Source organism: Mustelus asterias, chromosome 9 (genome assembly GCF_964213995.1).
Source record: "Mustelus asterias chromosome 9, sMusAst1.hap1.1, whole genome shotgun sequence".
Classification (NCBI taxonomy): domain Eukaryota; kingdom Metazoa; phylum Chordata; class Chondrichthyes; order Carcharhiniformes; family Triakidae; genus Mustelus; species Mustelus asterias.
Genome location: NC_135809.1, coordinates 8,576,700 through 8,598,564, shown reverse-complemented (window position 1 = coordinate 8,598,564; position 21,865 = coordinate 8,576,700). Strand labels below are relative to the sequence as shown.

General features: G+C 41.6%; 1 protein-coding gene across 1 annotated transcript in view; it reads right to left on the bottom strand.

The window, feature by feature from the left end:
- LOC144499073 (epiphycan-like) overlaps positions 1-15,824 on the bottom strand; it is a 33,390-nt gene extending 17,566 nt beyond the window's left edge. Inside the window, exon 1 of the mRNA XM_078221135.1 lies at positions 15,621-15,824. Coding sequence (XP_078077261.1) covers positions 15,621-15,824 — 204 coding nt within the window. The remainder of the gene's footprint in view (positions 1-15,620) is intronic.
- Positions 15,825-21,865: the final 6,041 nt, after the last annotated feature.

Below are 21,865 nucleotides of genomic sequence, written 5' to 3'. Positions count from 1 at the left end.
GGAGAACATACCATAAATTGTTGTAAATTGTGGACTTCAAATATGAACTTTGTGAATGTAACAAAATGCCTTTTGAAGATGTCATTCTAAAGTGTGCCTTTTTCTAGGAATAATTCTATTTCTAATGTTACATTTTCGGCTACTTATAGCTTGCCTTGATTTCTCTCATTGTAACATACCACTAAACCTGTAGAGGGATGTATGGAGGGATATTTCCCAGCGCAAAGGGTTACTCGCCTAGAGCACACTGTCAGGACATTTGGATACGGGTATCAGAGATTACATAGGATTTAATAGCGGGAAATCCACTAGCCTTTGCTCCCGATTCCCAATATCCGTTTCGCATGAGGAACATTAAAGTGCTTCCTAAAGTGTATCTTGTAAGTTCCAGAACAATTGGGGTCTGACCCTCCTCCCTCTCTCTAAACTCATTCAATAAAGTCGCTTGTTGAGGTTTGGTCAATGAGTCGGACCAAGAGGATCAGCATCTCTCTTAGGTTTACACCTAATGTGGGCATGAGTAAACCCAGATAATGGTCCAAATCATAGAATCCCTACAGTGCAGAAGGAGGCCATTCGGCCCATCGAGCCTGCACTGACACAATCCCACCCAGACCCTATCCCCATAAGCCCATGTATTTACCCTGCTAATCCCCCTGGTGCTAAGGGGCAATTTGGCATGGCCAACCAATGTAGCCCGCACATCTTTGGACAGTGGGAAGAAAGCGGAGCACCCAGAGGAAAGCCATGCAGACACGGGGAGTAAGTGCAAATTCCGCACAGACTGGTCACCCAAGGCTGGAATTGAACCCAGGTCCCTGGTGCTACCCAATGTGCCACCCGTGAGGAAGGCAAAGAGTTCAGTGACTTGTCTGTGCCCTCTGACTGCCCTCTGAATTGGCTGAGTAAGCCACTTAATTCAAGGGTAATGAGAGATGGGCAACAAATGCTGACCTTGCCAATGATGCCCACATCCCAGGAAAGAATTAAAAGCAATAGCTCAGGATGCTCTGACCAGTTGTTGCTGCCATTCTGAAATAAACTAATCAGAATAGGCCAGAGTTTGAATCCAGCATTAATTTGATATCATAGCTTGGTCCCACAACAGTCAAAATGATGCAGTCCATTCTGTTCCACAACTCAGCTATTAGGTAGTCCTCTTAACATGTAATCCTTGCACCCTTGTTTTCTAACCATGTCCATGTTAATTGTTCTAATGTACTGCAAAAAAAAGTCTTAATTTCTGAAACATTGCAGGCATTAGACAACATAATTCTCAGAAGATGTACTAAAATATTTCTTAAAATGCCAATCTTCCTATAATGGCTTGAATTTAGCTTATACATCATCAGCAGGCTCTCACATTGGATCAAAAGAACATTGCAAACTGGAGACCATTCAGCCCCATTGAACCTGCTCTGTCAACCAGCTTTGACAAAAGGTCATCTGGACTCAAAACGTCAGCTCTTTTCTCCCCTTACAGATGCTGCCCGACCTGCTGAGATTTTCCAGCATTTTCTCTTCTGCTCTGTCATTCAGTTAGATCCTGGCCAATCTCTACCTTAGCTCCAAATCACTTGATATCTTCGCCAAGCAAAATTCTGTCAAATTCGACCTTGTAGGTTCCAATTGTCACCTTGTATCCACAATCCTTTGTAGGATCAGGATTCCAGATTTCTACTTCTGTGTGGAAAACCTGGTTTTCCTGCTGAATGGCCTAGCTCTAATTTTAAGATTATATCCCCTTGTACTGCTTCAGGAAATAGTTTTGCCATATCGATCCTATCAAATTCTTTAAAATTTGAAACATCTCGATCAAGTCAATTCTCTCATTGAGGAATGTAGGAGGACATGCCAGGTGCTGCATCAGACATGCCTAAAAAAATGAATGAAGCTACAACACTACTTGCAAGTAAACAGCAGAAACAGCATGTGACAGACAAAACTAAGTGATCTCACAAACAATGGATCAGGTCTAAGTTCTGCCATCCTGACATATCCAATTGATAAGTAAACAACCAACAGGAAGAGAAAGCTCTACGAACATTGCCATCCCCAATTGTGGGGGAACCCAGCACATCAGTGCAAAAGACAAGGCTCAAACATTTGCAACCATTTTTAGTCAGAAACATCAAGTGGATGATCTATCTTAACCTCCTCTCTACCACCACATATACCAGCCTTCAGCCAATTCAGTTCTCTCCACCTGATATCAAAAAATAGTTGAAGGCAAATGCTTTGGATCCTGCCAACATCCTAGCTGGGTTACTGAAGACTTGCACTCCAAAATTAGCCTTGCCCATAGTTAAGCTGGTACAATGCAGCTATGACACTGGCATCCACCCAACAATGCGGAAAACTTCCCACGAGTGTCCAAAGATGTGCAGGTTAGGTAGATTGGCTCTATTAAATTGTCCCAAGATGTGTAGAGGGATTAGCGGGGTAAATATGTGGGGTTATGGAGGTAGGGTAGGGGGAGGTGGGCCTGGTTAAGATGCTCTGTCATAGAGTTGGTGCAGACTCAATGGGCCGAATGGCCTCCTTCTGCACGGTAGGGTGTTGTATGATTCTATGATTGCATGATGATATGTCATGTCCACAAATCGCAGGACAAATCCAATTTAGCCATTTACTGCCCCCACCGCTCCTCCCCCATCCCCAGCCATCAGTCTACTCTTGATCATCAGCAAAGTGATGAAAGGGGTTGTCAACAGTGCTATCAAGCAGCATTTACTCAACAATAATAAAAACAAAATGCTGGAAATGCTCAGCAGGTCTGGCACCATATGTGGAGAGAGAAGTAGCGTTAATATTTCAAGTCCATATGACTTCAAAGCTAAAAAGGGGTAGAAATGTGATGAATTATATTGCTGGAGAGGGGAGATGGAGAAGGTGGAACAGAATAGAAGTTCAGGAATAGATGGGAGCTCAGGAGAGATTGACAAAGATGTCATGGACACAAGACAAAGGGAGTGTTAATGGTGTATTAAAGTCTAAAGAAGATGCTCATAATGGCATAAAGGTAAAGTAGCAGAATGTATTAATAGCAGAATAAGGATCGGCGCTCTCTCAAAGCAAAATCAGTTACAGATGGGGGAGAGGGATTGGGGAAAAAAATATCAAAATGGAGGAGAGAGTTCATGACCTGACATTTTTGAACTCAAGTAGAGTGCCGAATTGGAATATAAGGTGCTTTCCCTGCAGTTTGAGTTGGGCTTCACTGGAACATTGCAGCAAGTCAAGGATGGAAATGTGGGCATGGGAACAAGATGGTGAGTTAAAATGACAAACAATGAGAAGGTCGATGTCATGCTTACTGACTGAGAGAAGGTGTTCTGCAAACCAATCTGCTTTCAGAATCCCCAGTGTAGAGGGGACCATATGGACTCGAAACATTTGCCGGAGTTCTACCACCCCGCCCGCCATGGGAATTGGAGCGGGTGAGGGACGGACAATGGGAAGGTCCGTTGACCTCGGGTGGGATTTTATGACCTCGCGTCAAGTGAGGCCGTAAAACCGCACCCTTTAATTCTATTTCTCTCTCCACCAATGCTGCCAGTCCTGCTGAATCTTTGCAGCATTTTTTGTTTTTATTTCAGATTTTCAGCATCCACAGTATTTTGTTGCTACTCAACAATAACCTGCTCCTCGATGCTCAGTTTAGGATCGGACTGATGCCGGCATCTCCACATCATGACTACCATCGACACCGCAAACTGCCGGCTCCAAGTGGAGAGGATCTCCAAGAAGATCGCGCATATCGACACAGACATCGTTCACCCCAGTTTAGGATCGTCAGGGCTCCTCAGCTCCAGACCTCCTTACGGTCTCATTTACAAATGGGGATTGTTAAGGGGAGATGATTAGATCCTCTCGTTGATACAATCATTGCCTGGCAATGGTGTGCCATGAATGTTAATTGGCATTTACCACCTCAAGCTTAATGTTGTTCAGATGTTGCTGCATGCAGGTATCAACTGCTTCAGTAACTGAGAAATTATGAATTGAACTGAACTCTGTGCCGCAATGTGAACAAAGAAAATTGGAGCAGTAGTATGCTGTACGTCAGGCCTGTTCCACCAATCAATGAGACCATGGCTGATCTGATCTTGACTCCAACTCTACTTTCCTGCTTTTTCCTATAACCATTGACTCCCCTGTAGTTCAAGACTCTGTCCATCTTAGCTTTGAATATATTCAATGGCCCAGCTCCCACAGCTCTCTGGGGTAAAAAGTTCCAAAGATTTATGACCTTCTGAGAGAGAAAAAAAAAATTCCTCATCTCCATCATCAATAGGCAACCGCTAATTCTGAAACTATACTGCCGAGTTGTAGATTCCCCCACAAGAGCAAACATTCTCTTAACATCTTACTTGTCAAGTCCTTTAAAATCTTATATGTTTTAATAAGTTCACTTCTCATTCTTCTAAACTCCATTCAGTATAAGCCCAATTTGTTCACCATTTCCTCATAAGGCAAACTCTTCATCCCAGAAATCAACCAAGTGAACACTCTCTGAACTGCTTTCAATGCGATTAAATCCCTCCATATATAAGGAGTCCAAAACTCTAGGTATGGTACCATCCATGAACATCCTCACTTATGATGGAGGTAAGGTTGTTGTTGTAGCAGCTGATGGTTGGGCCAAGAACTCAACCCTGAAGAAATACTTGCACATGTAACACCTTTCATGACCATCAGATGTCTCAAAGCACTTTGCAGCCAATGAAGTACTTTTTGAAACACGGTAGCTAATTTGCACTCAGTAACCACCACAAACAGAATATGATAATTGACAGCCATTCTATTTTTGTGATGGAGACTAAGGGAAAAACATTGGCCAGGTCAAGGGAGAGAAACCCCCTGCTCATCTTTGAAATAGTGCCCTGGGATCTTTTACAGCTACACATGCAGGCAGGCGGTACCATAGTTTAATGTATTTTTCCAAAACCTGGCACATCTCACAGTGCAATTATTCCTCAGAACTGCACTGGAGTACTTCTTTTAATTTTTCATGGGATATGGGTATCATTGGCTAGGCCCAAATTTATGATATCGCTATTCTTTCACCGTTGCTGGGTCAAAAACCTAGAAATCTATTCCTAACAACATTGCACCAAAACGGTGGTGGTCAAAGGCAATTAGGAATGGGCAACAAATGTCAGTTTTACCAATGATGTTCACACCATATGAATGAGTTTTTTAAAACTTCTGCTTCAATCTTCTGTACTCAAGGGATTACAAGCCAAGTTATGTAACCTGTCCATATAAATTAGCCATGAACCACATCCAATAAACCATTTTTATTGATAATTTTGATTAGATACTTGAAAAGGAAAGATTTTCCTTGCTATTAGAAAAGGACATTGAATTGGGACGAACTGGACAGCTCTATCAAAGAGACAACACAGGTAGAATGGACATAATGCCTTCTTCAGAGCTGTACCATTCTGAGTTTTGACAAGTAGTGTGATATCTATTTTTCAAGGGCTGTATGATCTCATTTTGCAGAAAGAAATGGGTTAATAATCTTAATTTTGTTAGTGAGTAACTTCCGATCAAAATAGCAACTGCATCTAACTTTTCCTGATTTGATTGGTGGATGGAGAAAAAAATTGACCAATCATTCCTTTCTCAGGATGGATTCAGAAAGAATGTTCCCAATGGTAGGGAAGTCCAGAACTAAAGATCATAGTTTAGAACTGAGGTGAGGAGAAATTCCTTCACCAAGAGGGTGGTGAATGTGTGGAATTCACTCTCACAGTACACAGTTGAGGCCAAAACATTGTCTGATTTCAAGGAGAAATTAGATATGGCTCTTGGGGCTAAAGGGATCAAGGGATATGGGGGGGAATGGGGATCAGGATATTGAAATCAATGATCAGCAATGGTCAAAATGAATGGCGGAGCAGGCTTGAAAGGCCAAATGGCCTCTTCCTGCTGCAAGTTTCGATATTTTGCAGTTCTTAATTAATGACTAAATCTGGCTAAATGTATAATAGGCAGAGTTTCCAGATCCAAATAGAAAATGTGTGCCCAAACCTAACTATATGGTATAACAGGCAGAGTTTCTCGATCCAAATAAGAAATGTGCAGCAGTGCATGAAATTGGATTAAAGTTCTGATTTTTAAAAATTCATTTGTGGGACATGGGTGTCGCTGGCTGGCCAGCATTTATTGCCCATCCCTAGTTGCCCTTGAGAAGGTGGTGATGAGCTGCCTTCTTGAATCGCTGCAGTCCATGTTCTGTGGGTTGACCCACAATGCCAAAAGTGCAAGGTGCTTAAGTATTCTCAGTAAAATTTGTTGCCAATATTCAATTTTGAAATCTGTTTCGGCTACTGCATACGTTGAGGAACCAGCAGAAAAAACCTAGATTTTCCAACCAAGCCTCTTCTGACTTGTTTCATTGCTGGTAAAGTGTCTGTGATTATTGAACTGTGACCTGTCTCCTTTCATCTCAGAGCCACAAAACTAAATTGGATATTCCTTGGTTGCTGCTGTCTGGGTGACTTCCTGCCCAATGCAGAACTTGATTACCTCATGGATTATCCCCATGTTCCAAGATGTGAAGAAAGCCACCGCACATGCACGCAAAGGATATTAGAAAATGGGTCAGATTCTTGGGATCCTGCTCATTTCCTGTTAGGAGATTTGAAATTTGCAATTTCAGCAGCTGATGGGAATTTTAAAAAAATATATACTTTTACAATTGACTTGCCCCTTAATCTAGTTTTTCAAACTTTGCTCAGCTATGCACAGGCCTTTGAATGGGTGGACAAGTGGCAGAATACTTCCCTTCTAGTGATGCCATGCTGCTATCCCTTAAAGACATAACACAACATCCTCCTTTTTTCTGCTTTTGTGTAATGCCTGCATTCTGTTTGTTGTAGAATACAAAATTATCAGATCTGATTGGTCTCAGCTTTTCACATGACTGAATGTCACATTGTTAACATTATCCAATCAGAAAGCACATTGGACGGATGTGGTCATATAGACACTAAGGGCTGGATATTGCATCTATTTCAAAACAATTATTAGGTGAGCCTAGTGATTATCAACTATGCAAAAAATACAAATTAGATCTTTAAAATGTTAAAAGATTCCTTCCATCCAAAAACAGACTTTGCGACTAGGTTATGTTTGCATGTGGGCGGCACGGTAGCACAGTGGTTAGCACTGCTGCTTCTCAGCTCCAGGGATCTGGGTTCGATTCCCGGCTTGGGTCACTGTCTGTGTGGAGTTTGCACATTCTCCTCGTGTCTGCGTAGGTTTCCTCCGGGTGCTCCGGTTTCCTCCCACGGTCCAAAGATGTGCAGGTTAGGTTGATTGGCCATGCTAAAAATTGCCCTTAGTGTCCTGAGATGCGTAGGTTAGGGGGATTAGTGGGTAAATATGTAGGGATATGGGGGTAGGGCCTGGGTGGGATTGTGGTCGGTGCAGACTCGATGGGCCGAATGGCCTCTTTCTGCACTGTAGGGTTTCTATGATTTCTATGAGATCATTAAATGATCCACTAGATCAAGAAAAGTGGGGAAGGGGGGTTATCCACACTGATTGACTAGAATCGCTAATTGATAGAATGGTTACAGTATTGAAGGAAGCCCCTCAGCTTATCATGTCTGCCAGTTCTCTGCAAGAACAACTCACTCCCACTCCCAAACCTGTTCCCCTTAACCCAGCTATTTTTTTCCCTTCAGGTAATTGTCCAATTCTCTTTTGAAAGTTGTTATTGAATCTGCCTCCATCACATTCTCAGCCAATGCATTCCACATCCTAATCACTCACTGCATATAAAGAGCTTTTCCTCGTGTCACCATTGCTTCTTTTGCTAATCACCTTAAATCTGTGTCCTCTGGTTCCTGATCCTTTCATAAGTGGGAACAGTTTTTCCCTTATCTACTCTGTGAGAACCCTCAGGATTTTGGACACCTCTACCAAATCTTCTCTCAACCTTCTCTTCTCAAAGGAGAACAGCTTCAGCTTCTCCAATCTATCACCGTAACTGAAGTTCCTCATCCCTGATTCTCATGAATCTTTTGAGCACTCTCTCTCATGCCTTCACATTTTTCCTAAAGTATGATGCCCAGACCTGAACACAGTACTCCATTTGGGGCTAAATTCATCTTTCATTCAAATTTAACGTTATTTCCTTGTTTTTCTACTCTTTGCCCCTTGTTATAAAGCCCAGGATTCCACATACTTTATTAACAGCTTTTTCTGTTGTAATATGCCTTTAAGGGATAGCAGTATGGTGTCACTAAAAGGGAAGTATGTCATGTGATCCAACTCTGTTTCATTTTTGCCTGTGAGGAGAGAGAACACACACAGTTCTGCTGCTGCAACTAGGTTCAACATCCAAGAATGACAATCTCATAGATCACCATGAGAAACCAAAGACACCTCCAGACAAGGCTACCGTTTTCAAGATCTGGGTTTACTAGCAGATTCCCTCTCTGCTTTAGAGACTTATAGATTCTTCAGTTCTATACACTCATGAAATTGTAACTAAACATGAACATAGGTTGTAAATAATTCTACTTCTTTTGAAGGAGGGGCAGGTATATTTTTTTAAAAGGGGGATGTTGTAATATGCCTTTAAGAGGTAGCAGCACAGCCTCACTAGAAGGGAACTATGTCATGAGATCCAATCTTAGCTTCACCTTTGCCTGTGAGCAGAGCCCCCACACACAGCTCTGCTGTTAATGTCTTTAAGCTTTCTACCCATATCTGTTCTTAGGTGCTTAGTCTCAATAAATGAACCCACAATGTGTTTACACAATCTCCCATGGGTTATTGGGTTATATCATTATAACAACATGATAACAACATACCATTCTCCATCTGTCCTGCCACATTCAATGATTTCTGTACAGGTGCCCCAGATTCTTCTGCTTCTGCACCCACTTCAGAATGCACCCTTTATTTAATATTGCCTCTCCTCATTTTTCCCACCAAGATGAATCACACTTCTCTGCATTAAATGTTATCTGTCACTTGTCCACCCATTCCCTATCATACAGAAGAATCACCTCATCATCATAAATACATAAATCTGGTGATCGGGAAGATGTCCCTGGGGATTAGCCAGACCTACTAAGGTCCAAAGATGCAGTTTTAAACCCAGTTCCTTTGAATCAGACATCTTTAAAAGTCTGGAGGAATAGATTTTCAGATACATTGCTGTGGATGACACCAATGCTTTGGTGTCCAATTCCTGTTTGTTAAGTTAATAGAATAGTTACTCAGTCAGGTGAACTGGGATGTTACCAGCCAAAGCACATAGTACTGTGTGATTGTGAGCCAAGTCTCATATTTTGATATCAGGAATCCACAGTCGATTGCTATTTGCTCATAGTAGCCCCACAGTAAAAATCTAAATAGCAATAGCAAGTATTTATATAGCAGCTTCTACATAGTAAAATGTTCCAAAACACCTTGAAAGAACATCAACAATCAAAATTAGGCATAGAGCTACTTAGGAGATATTAGAATAGGTAAACAAAATCTTGGCCAATGTTTTAAGGCGTTAAGGAGCATCTTTAAAGAAAGAGAGGTGGAAAGGTTTAGGGAAGGAATTCCAGAGCTTAGGGCCCAAGCAGCTGATGACACAGCCACCAATGGTGGGATGATTAAAATTAGGGACAGGGATGTTCAAGAAGATAGAATTAGAGGGTTGAAGGGTTGTAGGACTGAAGGAGCTGATGAAGATAAGACAATAGAGACAGTGAAGGGATTTGAAAACAAATATATGAATTTTAAAAACAAGGTGTTGTTCAATCAGCAGTCAATGTTTGGTCAACTGAAAGTTATTCAAAACTCCCTCGTCCATAACATTATATTCTGCTAAATTAAATGGCACCCATCAGATCCAGATTAATTTCTCCAACATAATTAGATCTGCATGTATTCTCATTTAACATTTACACAAATCTTTACATCACCTGAAAATCCATGCCATCATCTGGATCACAAGTAAACTTCAATTTTTGAGAAACTCCACTTAAAACTACTAACAATCTTCTCTTACAAGGATGTGACAAATTTCTAATCCAGCTCAAAATCCTGCTCACCAGTCCTACAAGGCCCCACCTTATTAAGTAACCCATTGAATGAATGCGATGTTGTCCAAAATTTTTTGCAGGTGAGGTACAGATTATAAACCAACCTATTCACATCCACCAACTCAAAACTTTCTCAAAAAATTCAATTACATTGACGAGGAGTGACCTTTTCCAGTAGCCATGTTGAAAGTCTCGTCAAAGCCTCCTCTTCGTCCAGTGAGTTGGAAAGTGTTGATCCAATGTTCCCTTCAACTTATCAAAACTGAATTAGGTTTAAGTGCGAGGAATAAGGTTTAAAGGAGAGGTACGAGGCACGTTTTTTACACAGAAGGTGGTGGGTGCCTGGAACTCGCTGCCAGGGGAGGTAGTGGAAGCAGATACGATAGTGACTTTTAAGGGGCGTCTGGACAAATACATGAATAGGATGGGAATAGAGGGATATGGTCCCCGGAAGGCTAGGGGGTTTTAGTTCAGTCAGGCAGCATGGTCGGTGCAGGCTTGGAGGGCCGAAGGGCCTGTTCCTGTGCTGTAATTTTCTTTGTTCTTTGTTCTTTCTTTGAAATCGAAGTAATGAATCTGTAATTTCCTGATTGTGACCTTTTGTGACAATTGGCACCACAGAAGATCAGAAGAAATAGGAGCAGATATAGGCCATTCAACCCATCAAGCCTGCTTCACCATTCAGTAAGATCATGGCTAATCTGATTGTGGCCTGATTGTGGGATCAGACAAGCCACTTACTTGTCTGATCCCCATAAACTTTGACTCCCTTGTCAATCAAAAATCTAATTCAGTCTATGAAGAAAATGCTTGCTGACAGGTTCCTGACCCCACTGGATCCACGCACACACACACTTCCAGAAGAGGCCTGTAATCAGCAAACGTGACCAATTTCCGCACCCATAGCTCAGGGCATTGAAGCCAATTTTGTGCCTAGAACAGTGTGTCAGACTACATTCTTCACTTAACACTCAGGAGTAGGGCTTGAACCATTGATCTTCTGAGTCAGAGCTGGGGGTATTACCACTGAGCCAAGGCTGACTTTTTGCTGGTAAAGGTATGCGTTGTTCACTTAATTTCAGCAATTCCATTCACTGTAACAATTAGACTCAGAAGCTTCCCACATCTATTGAGTCATGAGGCGGGCAAAGCACACACTGTTTCCCAGGCTAGTTTTTCCAGATTGCCAAAAGCTATAGATTAAGGGGCAGAACTCCACATCAAGGAGTGGCGTCCTTCAAGATATAAGCTCCTGACGACAGACTAGTGACCTGTTCTAGGAATAACTAGCTATGGCGACAGACAAAAATTTGCCTTAGTGCACCACTAGGTGTGGGAAGAGAATTGGAATCAGACTCCACATCAAGCCCAGTTAAGTAGGAAACTCTCCTGCTCACCCTCAGAGCATTGTATGGATTTTCAGATTGATAATCAATCTGCTTACAGGTTACGGACACACCTTCCCTAGTCACCAAGTCCTGGGGTGGGACTCGAAACCCAGCTCAAAACTGATGCAGAGGCAGGTAGAGTTCCCACTGCACCACAAAATGTACTTCTTCATGATGAGAGGTAAATAATAAATCAATAAAAGTGAATGTATCACTCTTATATTATGCAATGAATACTTGTCGGAAGACAGTGGTTTATGAGAAAAAGCATATCAAGTGTGGTCAGACACACAGTTCACCAGCAATGTAGGACCATGATCTTTATATTGGCAACAGCAAAACTATCAGTTTTTATTTTTAAAATCACACTTGTTCCCAACTCTTTGCAAAACTAGTACATACAATCAATAATGATTTAGTGTTAACCTATTTGAATGATTTTCTAATAGTTGGCCACCAGTTTTGAGGAACACCTGACATAGTTAGCGGAGTGATCCATTGGGATTGGGCTCAGGTGATTTAGTTCTGCTCACTGTTGCCATGTCAGCTTGAGACTGGAATGTGGGAGGGTGATGTTGCATGAGGGCAAGTGATGCCATTGTGGCTGTGGATATTTCTGAGGAAGCACTTTGAAATTTCAACGTACTTTCATTGAAAGGTGAGTTATCGAAGGAGGACAAAACATTTTCAAAACTTTTTTCCCTTATTGTCAAAATATTTTGAAATTAGTAAGAAGTCAGGGTGGATTTTTGTGTTAATCTTCAGTTGGTTTAATTTCAGCTTTGCAGGCTAAATTAATACTGGTTAAAGCATTGGTATCAAATCCCCATCTGTGCAATTTTAATGTAATTGTGCATCTGTTTATAAAAGCTAAACAACTGACGCGACAATAAAACAGACAGGAAATGGAACCAACTTGTTAACCAGTTTACTGAAGTCGAACAGAGAGGAATTCAGAATGTTTCTGTGCCATTAGACTGTTTATGTTAAATGTCCCAGCAATGGCTACAAGGTTAGAAATAATAATGTTCTCTTTAGGATCTGTGGTTTCTATGTTTGAAACATTTTGTGGCATTTTGCGATGTATTCTGCCCTGGCAGACAGACAGTACTCTTTCCTGTGTGTTAAAGAGTTATGGGTTCAGATCGCACTCAAGTACAAAACTCTACAAGACTGACACTTCAGTGCCATACTGAGGGAGTGCTGTCCGGTTGGAGGTGTTTCCTTTTTGTATGAAATGCTAAACTAAGGCTCTGTTTGCCTTCCCAGGTAAACGTGAAAGGTCTCATTGGGCTGTATCAAAGAACAGAAGAGTTATCCCTGGTGTATCTGAACAATGCTTATCCCGAAATCAATTACCTAGTCATTTTCATGTTGCTGGTTGTATGCAAATTTTCTACATTGCAACGGCGACTGCACCTAAAAAGCATTTTTAAATTGTACTCTTAAGGAGGGATGGCAGGGACATAATGGGCTGAACGGCTCCCTTCTGTTCTGTAATCATTTTATGATTCCACTTAATTGGCTGTGGAACATTCCTGAGATCATGAAAGACGCTATGTAAATGTGAATCTTTTTCTATTAGACATGCGCTCGATCAGGTAAGCGCAGTGTTTATAATGTTCTTGCTCTGGGAGTTGATTGTGTTTCTCAACATACAAGATGAGTGAAAGAGCAATTGTCACTCTCATTTAGTTTACTGAATGTAATGCTTGAGACCCAATGGTTTACCATTTTATTGGTTTGATTTCAAAGATTAGAATTTCCCACTGCATTGATGGTTTTGTTCTGTCTCATAGATTGTGTCTGAACCCAGCTTTAGGATTTGAACTGTTGACTGTGATGTTAAAAGGGAATGTCAATATGACTTGTGGTCATTTTGTTATGAAGGAAGAAACATGGACCCTCTAATTCATTGATTAGTAAAATGTGACTGAATATCATTCCATCTTTTCATATGGAATGTGCTTCAGAGCAAGCCGCAAATGATGGAAGGCTGATATAGTGGTTTGTTGATTCTCAGATGTATGTATGTTTGTTTGAATAACTGAGTTTGTTGCTAGAAATAGTATTTTGTCCAATAGCCAGAGGATTTTCCTGCCATATTTATCACATTATTTAATCCCATTCCTCATTGATTCAGGATTTCAAGTACATCTTAGTAGTGGCACACAGCATTTCAGTGGCTTGGAGTTTTAAGCATTGTTTGAAGAGCATAATGAGATACGCTACCATTTAAATTTATTTCATAATTAATTTTGTTCTGAGTGCTCTCCGCATCATTATGTTTAGGCTCTGATGCTGTAAACATCTTTTTTAATGAATCTTGCAAATGAATATTGCCACCTAATGATGATCCATGTTAGCCACAGTTGCAGTTCTTGCCAATGAGAATGTAATCATGACCATGTTTATTGCATAAGTTAGAGTATTTTATACACCGGGCAGCATGGTGGCACAGTGGCTAGCACTGCAGCCTCACAGCGCCAGGTTCAATTCTGACCTCGGGTGACTGTGTGGAGTTTGCACATTCTCCCTGTATCTGCACGGGTTTCCTCTGGGTGCTCTGGTTTCCTGCCACACTCCAAAGATGTGCGGGTTAGGGTGATTGGCCATACTAAATTGCCCCTTAGTGTCGGGGGATTGGCAGCGTTAATACGTGAGGTTAGGGGACGGGGCCTGGGTGGGTTTGTTTCCAGTAGAGGCTTGATGGACCAAATAGCCTCCTTCCATACTGTAGGGATTCTATAAATCATTTATTCTCTATTCTATAAATCTACAAAATCATTCCATATACACTTCTTTTCATAGCATACTGTTTTGTTTTGGACAGCTTAAACATGGAAGCACCAAGCATACTATTCCTCCATCCCAAAATGACATTCCTAAAGTATAATCTATAAAGTTTATTAAACATCCCACACAGCCACATAGGCGTGGTAAACTCTCGCTATTTTCCAATGTGTGTTTGTATCTCCAGGAATTCAGGCTGGGGACGGTTAACTGACAGCCTGTGAGGCAGGGAGTCTGACTGTCTGTAATCCCTAGACTCTAGATGGACTCTGAGCTGAACTCTGCTGCCTTTGGTTCATTAGCGTTGAGCCCCATCATGCTGGTCATAAAGGTCGCATTCCAGAACTAAATCATTGAAATCAGCATTGTCGTTTAGCAGCTATGGCAAGCATGTCAATAAGCTGAGCAGAGAGCAGCAGCCTGCTCAGTTTGTTAGAAAAAGTTTCTAAAATAACCTTCTGGTTAAACTAGATGCTAATAGCCTACGATTATTTGTACAGTGTATCATAAAATTGTTCAAAAGTGCCTTTGGTTCTCCAGTGTTATCTAAATGGAACAAAATAGTTCCTGGGCAGTAGTACCATCACATGCTGTAGTCTTTACTATTCTACGACATCGTGGATATTATTTTATCGTGAATGAAAAGAATAATTTCATAATTTCCACACAATCCATTCGCAGGAGTTAATAAGACACAGTTCTATGTGACACACAGGAGTTAATAAGATACAGTTCTATGTGACACACAGGAGTTAATAAGACACAGTTCTATGTGACACTTTAAAAGCAATGTAATTAATTAGTTGAAACTGGCCTTCAGGAGTCTTGTGGTGCATGGGTAGCATCCCTGCCTCTGAGCCAGGAGCTCTGGGTTCGAATCCTTCCAAACACGCCAATGACTGACAGTAAGAGTGGGAGAGACTCCTGGTCCACCACACTTGATGTGGAGTGGTGCCCCTCAAACGATAAGCCCCTGGCGACAGACTAGTGACCTGTTCTGGGAATTACTAGTGATGGAAACTGACAAAAGTTTGCCTTAGTGCACCACTACATGTAGGAAGAGAATTGGAATGGAAATTAGTCTTTAACACTGAATGGCTCATCTGGTCTAACTATCTATCCCTTAGGGCATATCTAACCACTGGAACCGATGCCAAGCTTATATACAACACCAACACAGGATAATTTATAAAATATTTCCTTCAAACTATTGTCAGTATCAGTCTGAAGAAAAGGTAGTTTTATTAGATATAGTGACTAAGCCCTCTTATTAATTAATATATTCTGGTCAAAAAGATAAGGACTTATTTTTTTAGAAGTTTAAAAGAGTATGCAACAGAACAGTTGTCCTTGGAAAAGTTAAAACCATTACCAGTGGCTCGTTAATGGTCAGCTCGTCGCCGTAATCATAGTAATTCCTTGGATCCTGATTCATAAATTCAGGCTCTGCAAAATCATCAGGTAGTAATTGTATCTGTTTCAATTTCTTGGCTTTCTCCTCATTCTTCGTAGGAGCAGCAAAAGCAGCCTCTAGGATTAGAAGTCCCAACAATACTACAGAGGCAAAGGTCTTCATTCTGTAATTCTTGAAGAGATAAAGAAACAGCTCCCTTAATACTTTTGAAAGTGGCACTGCATTTTCTGCACTAACTTGCAGGAATAATGGTTCTGTTCATAATTTGTGTAGTCAAAAATAATCTTCACAGTTCTTTTTGGGGTATCTAGATTATGATCTTGTGATAACAAAATAGTTACTCTTTGCAATGATGTAAAGAGAAAAGAATACTTATGCCTAATATATAGAACTTATCTAATACAAAGCAACTGTAATTCAAGGGCTTGTTTCTTCAAGAAAGCTACTTCCATCTCAAATAACACCTCCTTGTATATATGCATAACAAATTATATTCAGCTAGTGCAGGCTGGCAATTTTTTTTCATTGCATTTCTATTTACAGACAGAATTCCCCATATGAAAGCAGGTCTGTGTGTATGATGTTCCTCTCATCACGACTATATGAAATTCCTCTGGGGGCAGAGGACTGCTGTGCAACCCATGGCTTTCACACTAGTTTCCTTTTCAGACCTCTTCACACAAACTCTTCAGCCAAAAGAGTAAAATATTCAGACGGATGAGCTACAAATGAAGCCTTGTGACTCTTATTAGCCAATATACTCAATATGGCTGTAGACAGAATCAAACTAACATAACAACTGCCGTCAAGCCAGCTCTTATTTTAATGAATGCTTTAGATCAACTTCAGATTCAGAAAAAGTTTCTCTTTTTAAATATGAATAAAATGGGAAGAGATGACCAGTGATTTCAGAACATTTCACATTTTTTCACGAAAGCTTCGGTTTCTCTCATTGCAAATTAAGAGTTGTGCTGATTAATATTTCAGAGGTATGCTTGCTTTCAATCCTACTTTGTATGACTGTCAGTATCTATCTAGGTCTTATTTAACTTGGCTGAATGAAGCTTCTGGCATTCTCCCGATAGCCCAAAAGGTAAAACAGTTTGCTCTTTGTTATCCTGTATGTCACCGCATAGAATTTAGTATAAGATTTTCATCCGTAGCATGCTCGATCTCTTGGAAATTAGAACAGTTGACTTTTTTTGTTTATTGAACAAATGTTTTCAGTATCAGTTTTGTATTTGCCATACAGAACTGTGGTCTTAATTGATTTCACCACTACATAATCATTCTTGCAGGATGGTGAAGAACTTTACATCAGGAATAGTCACGTAAAATTGGCACTTAGTATGCGTAAGGTTGTCTTATCATTTTACAGTGATGAAAACCAAAAAATGAAAGCATTTAGATGCTTAAAATGAATCCAAAAGCCCAAATACTCACCCTCAGCTGCTACCCTCTGAAATGGTCCAAAGTAGCAAGATGTAGACCAGTGATGATGCAATTCAGGACTCCAGGAGGGAGGTACATTTATGTGATGCAGGAGCTGCCCTTGAATGAAGTGGAGCTGGCTCCTTACCTAGTGTGTGCTGCTGCTGCAGCTGCTATTGAGTGGTCTTTGGGACAAAGTGTTTACTCTCGCGTAACCTAATACTACTACCTCTGCAAGTGTCTCGGCAAAAAAGCCACACAGCATCGTAAGATTTCCAAATGAGCTGTGTTCTATGTAAATAAAAGGTTTTCCAGAATCTGTAACACAGGAGTGTCCTGCTGTAGTAAAGCTGGGTCAGTGCAACAGGAACTTTTTCTGTTAGTGAATCTTCCAATCCAAAACTGATGGGATTCTGCTGATAACTGCACATTTGCATTCTGATGTGTAAAATCTTAAGTCCGACACCATCCATTATCTGAGGGCCACTTTTATTCAGAGATTTACGCAAATGTTATTGTGATATATTATTTTTCATAAACTACTGTTGCATTTGGAAATAAGGTCGTGAATGTAGCCCAATCCATCACGCAAACTAGCCTCCCATCCATTGACTCTGTCTACACTTCCCGCTGCCTCAGCAAAGCAGCCAGCATAATTAAGGACCCCATGCACCCCGGACATTGTCTCTTCCACCTTCTTCCATCGAGAAAAAGATACAAAAGTCTGAGGTCATATACCAACCGACTCAAGAACAGCTTCTTCCCTGCTGCTGTCAGACTTTTGAATGGATTTACCTTGCATTAAAGTTGATCTTTACAGTCATAGCCTAGCTATGACTGTAACACTACATTCTGCACTCTCTCATTTCCTTCTCGATGAATGGTATGCTTTGTATAGCGCGCAAGAAACAATACTTTTCACTGTATGTTAATACATGTGACAATAATAAATCAAATCAAAAATAATTTTGATGTTGACGATGCTTTATCTCAAATTAACTTAGATGCAGAGAGGAAAATTCCTGTCATTCAGATGTTGCTGGTTCTTTGTCATTTTTAAAATTAATTTTACGGGATGAGAGCATCGCTGGCTGAGCCAGCATTTATCGCCCATCCCTAACTGCCCTCCATTTCAGAGGGCATTTGAGAGTCAACCACATTGACCGTGGAGTCACACATAGGCCAGACCGGGTAAGGATGGTAGATTTCCTTCCCTAAAGGGCATTAGTGAACCAGATGGATTCATGGCCATTAGTAGATTCTTAATTCCAGATAATTTTTATTGAACTCAAATTCCACCATATGCCATGGCGGGATTTGAACCCGGGTCCCCAGAACATTAGCTGAGTTTAGAGATCCTTCATAGACTTTTGATACGTGAATGACTAAACATTGTTCTAAATTGTTATGCATCTCACCATAAATAAAAACTTATAAGTGTGTAAAGATTAGATTCAGTTCTATCCTTCACCTCACGATTATCTGGAATAGAACATGTTGAGAAGGTGGTGTTGACGTCTTGGGTGATTGAGTTTATCACTGAATAGCTTGTTCAGAGACTACTAAGAGTTGATCACATTGTATGGGTTCTAGAGTCACACATAGACTAATCAGGCAATGGGATGTTGGCTCTATTTCCTGAAAGTCACTGGTGAACCTAGTGGATTTCTTTTGGTGCTGCCAAATACTATCAGATGCCATTGGTGGTGTTTGAACTCTTGGGGTGGGATTTTATGCAAGAAGGGAACCTGGAATGGAGAACTGGAAAATGGAAGTGAGAAAGTAGCATGATAAAAATGGATGTATGAGATGAAAAGAAGAAAGAAGAAACAGCTCCCCCTTCACCCTCATAGTATAAATCTCTGCTGATATTCTTTGCTCTTAGCTGTGATGAAGGGTCACCCAGACTCGAAACGTTGGCTCTATTTTCTCTCCACAGATGCTGTCAGACCTGCTGAGATTTTCCAGCATTTTCTGTTTTTGTCTCAGATTTCAGCATCCGTAGTATTTTGCTTTTATCTTAATATCCTCATAAATCTCCTTTGCACCCTCCCCAATGTGATCATATCCTTCCAGTAATGTGGTAACCAGACTGTACACAGATCTCTAGCTGCAGTGTGCCTCATGTTTTATACAGTTCCCGCATAACCTCCCTGCTCCTGTGTTCTATGCCTTGGTTAATAAAGAACCATATCCTATATGCTTTCTGAACCACCTTCTCCATTTGTCTGCCATCCTCAGGGCTCTGTAGACATGAACATCAAGGTTCCTCTGTTTCTCAACATTTCCCAGTGCCCTACCATTTATTGAGTATTCCCTTGCCTTGTTGGCTTTCCCCAAATGCATCAGCCCTGACATTTCTGGATTGAATTGTATTTGTCACTTTCCTGTCCATCTGACCAATCCTTTGATAACTTTCTGTGGCGGACAGTGGCTGGAATTTTCCAGACGTTTACGCCAATGGGATCTTCCGGTCCCACTGATGGCACACCCCTGTGCAGGTTTCCCGGCAGCGAGGGGTGCAGTCAATGGCCAGCCCCATTGACAACAACAGGGCCAGAAGATCCCTCTGCTGGCCAATGGGAGGTTGTCTCCGCTGCCACGAAACATGTGGCAGATTGCATTGAAAATCCCACCGACTATTCTTCCTCACTATCAAATATATGTCTAATTTTTATATCAGATGCAAACTTCTTAATCATGTCATCTACGTTTAAGTTTGAATCATTATTATCTGCCACGAAAATCAAGGGACCCGGTATTGTGCCCTGTGGAACCCACTGGAGTCACCAAATTACCCGCCAACCTTTGTTACTTCCTGTCAATGAGCCAATTCTGGATCCAACTCGTCACTTTTCATTGGATCCCATAGGATTTTACTTTTCTGACCACTCTGCCATCTCAAATCTTGCAAAAAGATTTGCAAAATTAAAGCAGACCAAATCAAGTGCCCTATCCTCATCAAACTTCCATATTACCTCCCCAAGAAATTCAATCCAGTTAGACACAATTTTCTCTTAAAAGAAGTACTGACCTCTTCTTCTACAGGTTACATCCTCAAATATTCGAGAATCGTTGAATCTTGGCTTTTGCTGTGATTTTACTATGGGGCAGGGTGAAGAGGCCCGCCCCAGTCAGCCAAAATGGGGATTGATCCCAGTATGATTGGCATTATTCTCAAAACATGCTAACTGCCTAGCCAACCGAGCTAACCGGCCTCGACCAGGCCTCGATCAGAATTGACTTGCCAACTGATCAGCCCCCTTTTCTCCTGCAGTATAAATTGTTGTCATTGTTTGAAATTTGGCATTTTTGCATTTGTCCTGATGGGTGCAAGATGAAAAGCTCTGGCAACATGTCTCTCTTTTCAGCAGTATTTAAGAGGCGGGGTTTAAGGGGAGGCAGGTGGGGGGAATGCTGCGCACTCTGCTACTGGGATCAGATAGGGGGGGAACACTGTGCAATCTGCAACTAGCATCCTTGTGGCAGTGATCGACCGGCCTGTGTGTGGGGAAGGGCAATTTCCCTGCTTGTACAGGCGGTGGGGGTAGAGGGCCGATCGCTATTGCACAGAACAGAGAAATCTGTCAACATCCCCAGCATTGAAACATTGAAGCTCCGCTAGGTGGGCCACATCATCTGCATACCTGACATGAGACTCCTGCAACAATTGCTTCACTTGAAGCTTTGACACGGCAAGCGAGCCCCAGGAGGGCAGAGGAAATGCTTCAAGGACACCCTCAAAGCTCCTTGAAAGATTGAAACATTCCCAAATTCCAAATTCAGGAGAAACCTCTTTATCTTAAGGGTGCTGAAACTTGTAGGCAGAAGGAATAATTGAAATGAATACCATAGATGCAATCGATCAAAAGTTAGTTAAGTATATGAAGGAGAAAGGAAAAGAAGGACATACTGACGGGGTTAGATGAATAGCTGTGAAAAGAGGCATAAACACTAAAAGATCCCACGAGACCTAATGGATTGTAACCATGCTGCAAATAATTTGGGCTGTTACTTCTGAGCTCCGCAGCGTCGTATTGAGGGGGGTGAGTATCCCAAAGATGCATGGAGGAATCCTCTTTGGATATTTCCAGGTGAGGTTTGCACAGCAGTTGCCCAGAAGAGCAATCTTCTATTTGGCAATTGCCCTGCACTTGGAACTATCTGAAAATGCGATTTAAATCGCAAACTTTGGATTATTCTGAGTGGTCTCCTCCACCATCCTGACCTCCCATGTTATTCCCCCCACTCCCATGAATCTCTTCACTCCTGCTGGACCTAAATCCCACTCTCATCACCACCCGAAGGCTTAACTTGACTTGACCTGACATCCAGCCCCCGAGGCCCAATCCAACCTCTTCCCCACTCAAGGCCCAACCTGACGCAACCCGACCCCAACCTCCAAGGCCCAACTCACCAATCCACACCCACCCCAAGGTCCAAAATCCCACCTTCCCAAGGCCTGATCCCTGCAATAAGATTCCTGCCCCCCCCAAATGTCCAACCCCCACCCTGAGGCCCAACTCTGCTGAGGTCCAACCTCCCGCCTGATTGTGCATTGATTAATTAATCAATAATAATCAGCAGTGACAATGTTTTTCTGGATCTTGCTTTTCCTCCGTACTGGCCAGCGGAGCTGTTGTTTACGCTAAGTGTTTGTTTTTCACTTTCCCAAGACAGAATACTAAAATACTCGGCCAGCATTTATTACTCATCCCGAGTTGTGTTTGAGAAGGTAGTGGTGAGCTGCCTTCTTGAACTGCTACAGTCCA